This window comes from Pseudorca crassidens, chromosome 6 (assembly GCF_039906515.1).
Source record: "Pseudorca crassidens isolate mPseCra1 chromosome 6, mPseCra1.hap1, whole genome shotgun sequence".
In the NCBI taxonomy this organism is placed as follows: domain Eukaryota; kingdom Metazoa; phylum Chordata; class Mammalia; order Artiodactyla; family Delphinidae; genus Pseudorca; species Pseudorca crassidens.
In genome coordinates, this window is record NC_090301.1 from 43,777,798 (window position 1) to 43,791,407 (window position 13,610).

At 40.3% G+C, this 13,610-nt stretch overlaps 1 protein-coding gene across 3 annotated transcripts in view; it reads right to left on the minus strand.

Moving 5' to 3' along the window:
- The window catches only part of MFSD6 (major facilitator superfamily domain containing 6), a 73,415-nt gene that overhangs the window by 15,586 nt on the left and 44,219 nt on the right, over positions 1-13,610 (minus strand). For all 3 annotated transcript variants that reach the window (XM_067741172.1, XM_067741173.1, XM_067741174.1), the window contains exon 3: positions 5,398-5,495. In XM_067741172.1, coding sequence (XP_067597273.1) covers positions 5,398-5,495 — 98 coding nt within the window. The remainder of the gene's footprint in view (positions 1-5,397; positions 5,496-13,610) is intronic.

The window sequence follows — 13,610 nt, forward strand, 5'->3', positions numbered from 1 at the left end:
AGAATAGTTTATTTACTACTCATTAGCCTATTCTGTAGCACAAAAGTCTAAGAGGCTTAAAGTGATTAAGCAGCTTGCCTAAAGGACACAGAGCTTATAGGTAGGGGAGCTGGAATACAAGACAGTCTAATTCAAGCCTGAGCACTTTATGGTTTCCAGCTTACTGCATATTTTGGTAAGCTGCCTCAAATAATTTGTAGAATGAGGTGGGGACATAAGTAAATGATTAAAACACACTGCTGTTTTTACAAATGTGCAATGGATGGCAGGATGGTATCCTAGGGAAAAAGCTAACATATTACAGATTCAACTTTTAAACTTAGTTTTCAGCTTTCCTTCACATATTTATAAGCTTCTGAGATAGAACTTCCTCTATTATTCAAAAGCTTTAATAATTAGAAAATATCAACTATAGTACATTTTGCAGGGGACTGTGAAATCAAACAACAAGCATTTACAGTATATCTTCCTGTGTGCATGCTTCTTTGGAGAATTCAAAAACTGTAAGGTGTGGTTTTTGCACTTAAGGGTTAAAACTAAGTCAGGAAGTAAAACTAGTACTTGTTAAATAAAATAATTGGGTAACAATTAAGTGCTAAACTGTGTAACAGTCCATAACTCTGAGAACAATTCAGAAAAGGAAGAGCTAAGTGTCAGATGCAGTTTGCCAGAAAAGGATTCTTGCAGCAGAAGATATTTAAAATGAATTCTGAAGGGACAAAATAATGTCTATTTTTAAGAGATTGTATAAGAACTTTTAGTAACTGTAAAGCATGGGAATGATAAAGAATAAAACTGCTCTATTACAATTTATGACTATTCTGATTAAAAATTAACTTTAGCAGTAACATCAATGACATCCGTATGCCAATTTATTCACTGAAATACTAAACTTAGAGCATTTTGTATATCTTATATATTCATGTGACAAGCTACTTGTGTTTTAAGGGTTAAGTCAGACAGAAAATTTCCAATATGGGTGATAACAGCCTGGAATCACGGCTAGAATTTCCACTGTCAGATAAGGGCTACATTGTAATGCTTTCATAATTTCTCCATGTTCTTCCTGAGAGGAAGGAAAACATGATTCTCACTCGGCTGAGCAGGCATACTAAATAAGAGAGTAAAGCTGCATAAATGTCAGTTCAAGCTTTCCTACTGGTGACATTAAAAAACTATCTTTCATCATAATCTTAACCCAGATCCTACCGATCAAGCAATCTGCAGAGAAGGACGCGACACAGACCTCATTTTCACCCTTCAGTGCTTGAGCCATTAATTTGAGCATCACAAAAGGACCTCTTTAGTTACAGCAGCCCTGGTCTGGCCTTACTCTCCTTAAATACATTTTAATAGCAAAAATAATTTGAATCACATCCATCTCAAAGTCTTGCAAGGATTCACAAAAAACACCGGCATAAAAATGAGCATAAAAAATTTGACTGTGATTTTTATCAGAAGTGTATACTCTGGATCACAATCAAGAATATGTTTAAATGCTTCTCGTACAGAAGTAAAGGAGAAAAACATGTGGGTTCTTAAAATGAGATCCTATAAATAAATATAAACTATCCTAACCCCTCCACTGCACCCAGCAATGCTTTTAGGCACTTAGACCCACTGCCTCTTTTTAAAATAAATTACAGGCTCCTTATGAGTAGGAGATACATCTTCTGCTGCTTTACATGGTGGCACCCGTTGCCTACTGAATAACATGTTTGCTGCAAAAGACAAGTGAATGGCTAAAAGGCTGCAAGAGACACTGGCTGCTAAATGTGAGAAAGATCATAGGAAAGAAACATCCTCATAATCCCCAACAGTCTTACCTTGATCCCAAAATAGATACCCACATAGCCTTCTTCCTAGGGGTCTAGAGAGGAGGAAATTTGCTTTATCCCCATCCCATCAGCTAATTATTACCAACATAGCCTGAGGAGATACGTGCTGAGATGATGATCAAGAGCTTCAGGGAATGAAGGATAACAAGGAATCTTCCTCCATCAGTTACAGGTAACCCCAAAGAGGAAGAGATGAGTAGCCAGAGATATGGAATAAAGCACATCCCTTGTCTCCTCCCCTTCCATTGCTCCACTAGGTGGTACTAGTTCTCATGGTGTTTTAGGGATGAGGCACGGGGTGAAAGGTTGAAGAGCTAGACCTCACCTCTATTTTTTTTTTTTTTTTTTGCGGTACGCGGGCCTCTCACTGTTGTGGCCTCTCCCGTTGCGGAGCACAGGCTCCAGACGCGCAGGCTCAGCGGCCATGGCTCACGGGCCCAGCCGCTCCGCGGCATGTAGGGTCTTCCCAGACCGGGGAATGAACCCGTGTCCCCTGCATCGGCAGGCGGACTCTCAACCACTGCGCCACCAGGGAAGCCCCTCACCTCTATTTTTTAAGAAGACCCTCTGTGTGGCGCTGGGGCCGGAATCAAAGAGTGGAAGTGCTGACTGTTCAGTGTCACGACCATCAGTGATGAGAGCCAATGTCCTGCTTCCCCACCCTCCCCCCTCCTAAGGCTGGGTGTTTGGAAATCGTCAGGTAGCAGTTCCAGTCAAGGGATTAGGGGGCATCTATCATGATAGTGGGCTGGTCCTGTAATTAAATCATTCCGTGTTTTGTCATCATTTCTTGTTTTACTGCATCCTAAGTAGAGCTGCCTTAAGCACAGGGACTTTAAAGTCATTTGGATGAGCTTGTAAATCTGGAAGAGTTCAGACTGGAAAAACAAACCCGTTCAGTCACAAGTGTGTGCCTATGAAACAGGATTTATTCCACATAGATAATCCACTGTTTTCCGTAGGGTGGGCATGGGTCAAACAAAGGCAAGGGATTTTTTGTTGTACAGCCCAAACACTCAGCACTCACTTCTGCCAGGGAATGAAACCGTCTCCTCCAGTTTTAGACGCAAAGAGCTCTGTGGAACTGGTCACAGAGCCCCGTGTTAGATGTGGAGACTCCCCGTATTTACAGATTCCCCCTTTTTACTTGCTTCAGATCAGTAGCTAGGTTTCTACTGGCCCGGGGGAAATAAAATGAAACACAGAGGTATAAACTGTAGCCTGCCACGGGAAGCAGGGATACCTGCCCTAAGGTGCACATAAATACATATTATAAAAATATGTACTGGGTCAGCAGCTTAGGATGACAAACCATCGAGCCCTAGCCAAAGCCTCCCACTCAGGCTTCCTGAGATGCCATTCCGCTCTCCACGGCTGTGCTTTGCACATGGCTCTTCTCTGTGCCAAAATGTCTGCTTCTCTTTAGGCCCCCGGGTGGGGTCCTGGTCACCCTTCAAAATCCAGCTTATCTGTGATTTCCTTGGGGAATCTTTTAATAATATCATCCTCCCACTCTCTGCTTCACAAAGCTAATCATTCCCTCCATGGAGCTCCTTCTCTGTTACCTGGCACATTTTTCTGATTCCATCTAACACACTGGGTAGCAATTATGTATTTATACATCTGGCTTCCAGAACAGTGAGACCTTGAGGCCTAAGTTAATATATTGTTTTTTAATTATATTCCCGGCACTCAGCATGCTGCGTGACTCTTGGTGGCTATTTAACATATCTTTAATAAATAAACAGGAAAAAAGACGTTTTCGATTCACAACAGCATTTGTTTTTTCCCTCTTATAAAATTCTTCTCTTGTTATGTCTTCTTTAACCACTGTTTTAAAAAAGCTTCTCTCTTTTGCTCTCTTTTCTTTTTTTTAATATATATATATTTATTTATTTATTTGGCTGCACCGGGTCTTAGTTGTGGCACACAGGATCTTCAGTTGCGGCATGTGGGATCTAGTTCCCTGACCGGGGATCGAACCCAGGCCCCTTGCACGGGGAAGCGCAGAGTCTTAGTCACTGGACCACCAGGGAAGTCCCTGCTCTATTTTCTTAAGTCACTAATGCAAACCATCCTTTTTTATCTAATTCATATTAAATTAAAAGGAGAGAAAAAGGTCTATGCATGTATTATTATAACAGGTATACCAGTTTTTTTGTTTTTTGTTGTTTTTTTTAAGTAAGAGTCTGCACGTGGTGTCATACCAATAAATAAAGCAGTTAAGTCAGGCGAGCACCCTGCCTCACAGAATAGAGTCAGAATTAGAGGTGGGAACCCCTAAGGCTGTGTTGCTTATACCTTGTTGTTGCACATTTCTTTCCTGCAGTTCATATTCTGTGCTTTGTTTTTCTTACATGACACAATACTGAGATGTATGCCCCACCTCAAGACTATTCAAGAGTTCTAATTATTACAAACAATAATTTCTTATTATAAGACCAAATTTCCATTTTCTATATAAACAAAATCTCTTTTCATCATTTATACCACTGCATCAGACCTGAGAAAAGCACCTTTAAAGTGTGTCCATATTTGAATTTTATAATTTTAATGTGACTATAAATTATGTCTCCTTTCAATTAGGACAGGTTTTTTTTTTCATTGCCACGATGGGATTTGGTGAATGAGCTTTCGCATTTTATACATTTTGTTTAGATATATAATTGTGAGTCTTTCATCTTAGATACTATGATAAAGAATTATGTTGATTGTATGGCATTTGCATCCTCAGGGTTAGGGAAAATGACAATGGCAATCTATAAAGCTAATAAAATTGTATATAGTCATAGACTGTTTGGTACAATTAATGATTTAGGAGCCTGGGCAGCCCCGGAAGACCTCAACTCCAATGATGTTATCCTGAACCTTTATTTTAATCATAATGCCAATCACCAAATGGTTTAGCCAAGCTGCTAACAGAACTTCTCAGGATACAGTCTGGATTATATGAGCTAATGAATAGAAATCAATGTTTTCACTGCTCTTAAGCCACATGGCAAGAAATTTTTTTCAAAGTTACATGTTGAAGGGTCCAGTGAAGCAAAGAGAAGAACTCAGGTCAGGATATTTGAGCAAAGATTTTAAAGGTGCATGGGAAAACAACAGCCTGACTATAAAGCTTGTGTTACAAATCACTAGGTGTGATCAAAGTAACTGAAGAAATATAATAATTATGACTTTTTTTTTTCAGTAAGTATAGTTAACCTACAAAAATACCAAAATCTTTAAAATATAAATCGTTTTATATTTAAAACCACCTTTGGATGTGTACACCTAACAGCTGTACATGAGAGTTTATTGCAGAGTTCCTCTTTCTTTGTTTAAACAGAAGGGTGTGGGAAATAATCCAGCTTTGTTTAGCTCAACAAACACAGAACACTAAGAGGAACTGAAGAACCAGCGCCCTGACGTAACCTGTTCCTTCACAACCACTTCAAACTCATATAAAACAGTGCCTCTGCCCTTCCTTTGTAGAGTCAGATGCTGAGGGCCACTGAACTTTCATGTAGTCATAACTCAGGTAGAAAAATAATTCTAATTCCAACTGTTAACTTGCCTTGAAGAACTTCCATGGGGAGAACAGTCCAGGCATTTTCCAGGTAGGAAATATAAATATAGCGAGCCGTATTGCAGGCCAGGCCAATGTACAGAACCCTAAAAAAAGCAAAGGAAAATAAGTTGAGGCTCTGGTAGAGATACAAAACATGCAAATATCACCTAGTTTTTCCCCTGCCCAAAACATCCATCATCCAGCAGGCAGTGTTCCAAACTCAGAAGTGGGGAAGCTAAAGGACAATTAAATTTAACCATAAACTCTTAGGAATAAGAAAACTGCTTCTAACATATCTGCTCTCAGCCTTTTCAAAATGCTTGTTAATATAAAAGCAAACATCACCCTTCCTGAAACTTAATTAGTAGCAGAGATGATGCTTTTTTAAGATAGTCTGGGCATACTGCCATCTGTAATGACATTGCTGGCTTCCTTCCAGGTGGCTGTAGGGTAAATATGCCTGGGATTGCAGCCACTTCACTATGATGGGGGAAGGAAAGGCTAAAAATGAGCACATGTGAATATGTGGCCCCGCTTGCAATACCCAAGACACCAAGCAGTTTCACAAAGAGACTCTCAAGGTCATTGAAAACTGTCATCCAATGATGAATAATAACTATTTGGAAATCAAACACTTTTTCCTGTCAGTTCAATTGATACAAGTTCATTATTTAAAAAAAAAATCCATGATATCACATGTTTACAAAATTGATAAATATATATCAGCCTCTAGCTTTCACTCTCACAATCACCACCACAAAAATTATGAGTAAAAACAAAATAAACAAAGGCCTTAAACGGTGAATCCAAGCATAAGGTTACCATCTCCCTCATTCTGAACTAGACAGGCTGGTTTGGAAGCAAAGGGTGGCTACTTCTCTTTACAAAAACACAACCCAGGGGATTTCTTTTTCTTGGTTGTTTTCCATTTTCTGTTAATTTTCCCCAACCTTAATGCTTTTCTTGTGTTCTAAATCCAAGTGGATGAAAACTAGAAGGTAAAAGAAATAAACCAATTTGACAATCAGTGGTATTTTCCTAATCTTACTCAACTGTATTTTTATATTAAAATCATTCTTATAAACAGTGTCCTCTTTTTCCAACACTGGATCAAGGAAACGAGATGCTCTGAGGCATCCAGCTGGTATTAACTGCAAATATGGAGCGGAAAGAAATATGGGGAAAGACAACAAAAGGGTTGAGGGGGTGGGGATGGGATAGGAAATGGATATTAGAATGGATTTAGGAGCTCTTCAATAACGAAAAGGTCTGGGTTGTCATATTCTTTGGACTTTATGCTCTTTTTACTTGTATGTTTTGAAGAAAAAAGTATGTTTCAAACCTGTTTGATAAAAAATTTGCTGAACAAACTTGCTATAAATCCGTCAGCCAGGGTCCCAATGCTAGGAAACAGCAACGAAAAGCCCACAGGAGATTAAAATGCAAAATACACTATACAAACACACAAGTTACACAAATATGTTTCCTTCCAGGTTCTAAGGCAGCCCCGCTGATGACATCAACTTAGCCTAACTCATGGTCAGCAAAGATTTTCTATAAAGGGCCATAGAGTAAATAGGTCTTGTAGGTCTTTTGCACTTTCTCAACTCTGCTGCTGTAGCATGAAAGCAACCATAGACAGTATGTAAATGAATAAGCATGGATGGCTGTGTTCCAATAAAATTCGAATTATGAACACTGAAATTTAAATTTCATGTAATTTTCATGTATCACAAAATAGTATGCTTCTTGTGATTTTGTTTTCAACCACTTGAAAGTATAGAAACTTTTCTTAGTTCCTGGGTCCTACAAAACAGGCAGTAGGCCAGATTTGGCCCCTGGCCATAGCTTGCCAACCTCTGACCTAGCTCACTAGTTCTTATTAACTCTGCCTGTACATCAGATTTACTCGGGCAACTGTTAAAAACTACAGCATTGAGACCCATGCCACCCTCAGTTAAGGCTCTTTAGGATTGGAACTCAGGCTCCGTGCTTTTGAAAGCTCCCCAGGTTATTCAGATACTGAGCCAAAGGTGGAGAACCACTGACCTAGCTCATTCTAAGCAGCTCCAAGTAATTCTTGCCCATAATCCCATCATAAAAAGATTTGGTACTACATCTTCCTTGTGTTCATATTGCCTATCCTATACCTTTCTTTTGAGCCCACTTCTGAATCAGGGTTACCATGACAACCGCTATTCAATCCAGGCCACAGTCCACAGGGCCTGGCCCTAAGTAACACATAAGAGGTAGGTTGCGCTATGCCTTCAAACCTCTCTCTACCCCCGTGGAATTCAGCCACTGGAGTCTGTAATTTCTCGGACCCTTAGGTCTCGGATTGCCACCAACCAGCCCAGTGACTATGAGCTTGATATACCTTTCAATTCTTTTCCATGTTTGTAATCTCACAACTGATAGTTCTTTGGGACCAAAGAACTGATAGTTCTTTGTAAAGGTGAAAACACAAAATCAGAAGTATCCAGCGCAAATTACTTCATCTCCTAGAGCCTCAATTTCCTCATATATCAAGTAGACAACAACATCAACTCTGCAGGCTTGTGATAATTACAACACAGTGAGTTGCCCATAATAAGCACTCAATAAAAGGTATTATTATTACTATTCTTATTATTATTTTAAAGAAAAGTGTCCAAGTATCCTTCTTTTTTCTGATAAAACTTTTATCCCAGAATTCCAAGAGAGGACACTAGCATTCCTCCCTCACCAACCCTTCTGGCGAAGCCGGTGGCTTAAAAAAATCGGCAAGTGTAAAATGATGAGCAGAAAGGAAGGCAGCATTTTGATCTATGAAAAGGGAAAGAAGTAGACAACATATTTATTGAATAATCCCTGAAAAGTATTGCAGCAACCTAAGAATCTCTTTAATATCTGAATGGGATATTTAAACTGCCGTAGTATTCACTGTTATGGGCTGAACTGTGTCCCCTCCAAAATTCATATGTTGAAGGTCTAAGTCCTAACCCCCAGTATCTCAGAGTGTGGCTAGATATGGCAATAGGGCCTTTAAAGAGGTGATTAAGGTGAAATGATGTAATATGGGTAGGCCCTAATCCAACATGACTAGTGTCCTGATAAGAAGAGATTAGGACAGAGACAGACACAGAGGGAAGACCAGATGAAGACACTGGAAGACAAGCCAAGGAGAGAAGTCCTCAGAAGACATACATCCTGCCAACACCTTGATCTTGGACTTTTAGCTTCCAGAACTGTAAGGAAATAAAATTTCTATTTTTTAAAGCCAGTCTGTGGTGCTTTGTTATGGCAGCCCTAGGAAATGAATACATGCACACTCATGAAATAAAGGATTTGCTAATAAAAAGGAATTTATAATATGTTTTACTAGATCATCTTCTGGACAAATTCTTTATGCTGAATATAGAGCATATGTTTGGAGTCCTAGAATTTGCCTGAGCATTAAGAGGTCTGGAAATACAGAAAAATTGTCTGAAAAATGCCTCTCAGTGACATACAGAGACCCATTGAACACCTACAGTGAAATAGCTCAGAAACAACATCATTGCTTTCCTATTTCACAACAAGAAGTCAGTAAGTACAAAAGTAGACAAGAAATAAAGAAAATTTTAGAACAGGTGTTATAGATAACTGATCTATAAAGAACACAATTGGTAAGGAGCAGATGATTCAGCAGAAAACACTACACCATGGAAAACCCAAATCACTGGTCAAACTCCTTGATTCTTTATTTGAGCAAAATATAATGGTAGGAGAAAAGTACTTATGAGTTTCTAATTTCTTACAAAACCACAACCCACAGTGTTGACAGGATAAGTTGATTGGTGATTATCTTATAATGAAACTGGTACTTGTTTTTTTGTTTTATTTGGTTTTTCAGAATGACAGTATTCAAGATAGAGAAGCAATTAATTGTGAGTCATCCTGCAATTCCTAACAGAGTGTGGGTTAATTATGATGTCCTACTTTTCTAATTTAAACCATCTATAATATAACATGACTGAATAACCCCTGAGAACATTTCTAAATTACAAAGAACATGAATTTTGCTCAATAAACATTAACTGAGATACCACTATGTAACATACACTGTGCTGGATGAAAGGGAATAAAAATGAAGAGAAATCCTCCTTGCCTGCAAGGAACTTAGTCTAGTGGGGAGACAGGCACAGAAGCAAATAAGTTAAATACAATACCCTAAGAGGTCTGCACAAAGTGCTATGGCTACACAAAGGAGAGGTTCTTAGCTACCCCTGGGGGTCCCAGGACACTTGGGTTAGAAGCAAAGGGACAAAGGAGGAGGGACAAGCATCACGGGCAGAGGGAACAATAGAAAGGTTAACCATAAAACCTCAAGCATTTGCAGGCAGAGAGGGTATTTGAACAATGTAAGACGGATCAAAGTCTAAGGATTTATGAAGAGATAAGTGAACTTTTCCAGCCCAGATCCAATCTGGAAATTATTCTCTATTCCAGAGACAATACAGGTTATGAGCAGCAGAGAAAGATTTAAGTAGGATTATCCTACAATGCTCTCAGATATATGAGATGAAAGAGCAACACCACGCAAAGAAAACCCATTCTCAGCCGAATGAGTAATTGGCAGCAAGCATGTTGCAAAGCCTCTAATGGAGAAACAGAAAAGTTCCTCAAAAAAGAAAAAACACTGGATGAAAACAAAATGCCCTGGATAAGAATGGTTCTTATCAACCAGACATGGAGCATTTGCAGATGGGAGTCTGAACATGCGCTCAACCTGTGGTACAAGCCCTCGCACAAAGACACAGTGTTCCAACGCACAGAAGTGTTGCTCCAGGGCTGGGTGGAGATGAAGACAGACTAGCAGGACTTCCCTGGTGGTGCAGTGATTAAGAATCCGCCTGCCAGTGCAGGGGACACGGGTTCAAGCCCTGGCCTGGGAAGATCCCACATGCCGCGGAGCAACTAAGCCCATGCGCCGCAACTACCGAGCCTGCGCTCTAGAGCCCATGAGCCACAAGTACTGAAGCCCGCGTGCCTAGAGCCTGTGCTCCGCAGCAAGAGAAGCCACCGCAATGAGAAGCCCGCGCACCACAACAAAGAGTAGCCCCCGCTCGCTGCAACTAGAGAAAGCCCACCTGCAGCAACGAAGACCCAATGCAGCCAATAAATAAATTCATAAAAAAAAAAGACAGACTAGCAACGAACCATGATTCAGAAAGTAATATTTTGACAGGTTAGAGGCCACTGGGACAAGGTCCTCAGCTAGAGGCCAATGTCACCTAGCTAGGGTTTCACTAGGAACACCAGTTCCTAATGGGAAAGAAGTGCCTCATGTATGAGTCAGCTTAGGTTTTCTGTATGGTAAACAGTATATGGACTCACCCTTAGGCTGGGTTCCATCATTCCCAGATCATCCTTTTATGGTCTATATGAACTTGTCAGTAAGAAAAAAAAAAGTTCTTTCAGATATTGCTACAGGTGTCTTTCTAGAGCAGACAGACACCAGCTGCTAATTAAGGTCAGGACTCTGGTGCTTAATGCAAGCATTCAGTGTAAGCAGTGCCCTCCTCCCCAAGAACGAAGCTTATGTCCAGCATAATCACCTGATACTGACAACCTTAGAGTAAGATGATGTTCCCGACTGTCAGCTTTATCAGTAGGAAAATATAAATCCAAACTCTTTAGAAGATAACTAAACTAGAAGGTTTAAGCCTTGAAGAGTTAAATTTTAGTCTCGAACATTACTGTTTTTTCATATTCATCCCCCTCCTCCCAACCAACCTGCATGATGTAATGTCACTGTGGGTGTCCTCCCAGGATTTCTCTGCCTCTATGTAGCAGAATAGGGTTTTACTGTCACTGTCTGGAATCTCTTGTCCTGCCTCCCCTTTCTTGTCCTCTCTACCCTGTGTCCCATACCCAGGGCTGGCTGGCTTGAACGGATCCTAGCTGGCATTCCTTGGAACTCCCACCCTAAGCACAGGGCCCGAGCTACCATCACGGGACACTTCTCATGCCACAGTGGTAGCAAAAGCAACCAGAGTGAAGACGTGGCCTGGAGTCAATGACCTGAGCAACATGTGGCAGGAGCTGTCACACCCCATGCCCAATGCTCACCTAGAAGTGGCAGAGCTGATGACACACCTGTTCCTTCTTCCAAGACATGACTTTGGGCACTAGTATCTCTGATTGTGAGAGTCCTACACTTGAAAGTGCTCATCTCTTCTAAGAAACCATCTCAAATGTCCCCAGGTATAACTGATCCTATCTCACCATCTCAAATGTCCCCAGGTATAACTCTTCCTCTGTTATACTCTTTGTTTCCATTAGAGTACTTGTCACAATCTACAAGTGCTATACACAGAAGACCGTGAGTTCCTGGGAGGCAAGGACTGTGTCTTTTTCATCTTGTACTCAAAAGGAGCCTGCCTTACTCAAGTGCTCAGTGAATTATAGTAAAGTAATTTAACATAATCTTATGTAAATGGATAAAACATGAGGACAAAAAGAAGCACTATTTCCATGAAAACAGCGTTTCTCGATGGGCCACCATCATTTTGGATGCTATAATTCTTTATCATATGGGACCCACCCATTCACCGGGGGATGTTTAGGATCCTGGCCCTTGGGCGCTAAGTGACAGTCTCTGAAAAAACTAAAATGCCCCCTCACACATTTCTAAACACCTCCTATTGGGAAGCACTAGATAAGTCCCTTAAAGGCTTCCTGGTCACTGTATCATAAAATGTCCTGTGTGTGTGTGTGTGTGTGTCTCCATATTCAAGTTATATTAGTACCTAAACAAATCTAGAAGGAGACAGACACCAAACCACGATCAATGGTTACCTTGGAGATTTGTGATTACAGTCCATTCATTGTCTAAGGAGTGTATTTCTGTAGATTTTGAGTTTGCATAGTGAGTTATGTACTTTTTGAAAATCACGTAAAAATAACATTTAAAAGATGGGGAAAAAACTATCAAATTAGGCATGGGAAGGCAGCCATTAAAAACTTAGGTTAAAATAATAAAAAAACTTGGGCTTCCCTGGTGGGGCGGTAGTTGAGAGTCCCTCTGCCGATGCAGGGGACACGGGTTCGTGCCCCGATCCGGGAAGATCCCACATGCCGTGGAGCGGCTGGGCCCGTGAGCCATGGCCGCTGAGCCTGCGCGTCCGGAGCCTGCGCTCCACAGCGGGAGAGGCCACAGCAGTGAGAGGCCCGTGTACCGCAAAAAAAATAATAATAATAATAATTTAAAAATAGAATTCTGTACCCAAATTGTTTTTAAAGTACCTTTATGTCTGTGTTCCACACAAAAGAAACCAAAACTGATGGAAATCATAACCCCAATAACAGAATCATTTTCAAAGAAAATGTTTGGCCCTACAACCAAAGATTAGCAAATGTTTTTATATTTTTGTGTTTCAAAATGTTTAAGTTGTGAATATGTTACATCTTATCATTAATCCACCAACCACTAACTATTTGATACTGTCACCTAAAGCGAGCTAAAAGTCACTGCAGAACAGTAAGTACAGCACTGTAATCCTCACGTCAGGGAAGGAGAGTTACATACACATGTATTATGCACTTACATGTGAAGTGACTATCTCTGGAAGAAGACACTAGAACCGCATATCACTGATGGGCTCTGGGTGGGGAGTGGAGCTGGGGGACTGTCCCAAAGGTGGGAGAGAGACTTTACTGAATATCTTTTAGAACTCTTGAATTCCTTCCCATGTGTGTATCTACTTTCTCAAAGAATAGAGATTAGTCACTGTGCTTCATGTAGCTATAAATAGGCACAGTAAATGATGTATGATGCTTGACCCATGGTTTTCCAACCTGAAGGGATCATTACCTGGGTTTCTATTTTGGTTTAAAAATAATACAACATTCTAGCTTAATTAATATTCAATATTATTTCTATCTTTTGAATCTGTTATGAGATTGGGTGTAAGTCAAAGATTCATACAAATTAGTTAAGAAAGGCACATGAACTATTCAGCATTGCCATGATTGTGCTCTTTCTGGACAAAGAAAATTGGCAGTCTATAGAGACAAACTTAAGAAAAGTATTCATTTGGTTCAAGAGCCACTTGGATCATCAGAAAGTATTACATGTAATACAATGGGAACCTTTGAATCAAAACCGCTAAGAACCACCAAAAAAAAGATTCTATTATAAAACATCTTTTTTGGTAGACTATCTGGCACAGTGCGCTGCCTAGCTTCTGTCCTCT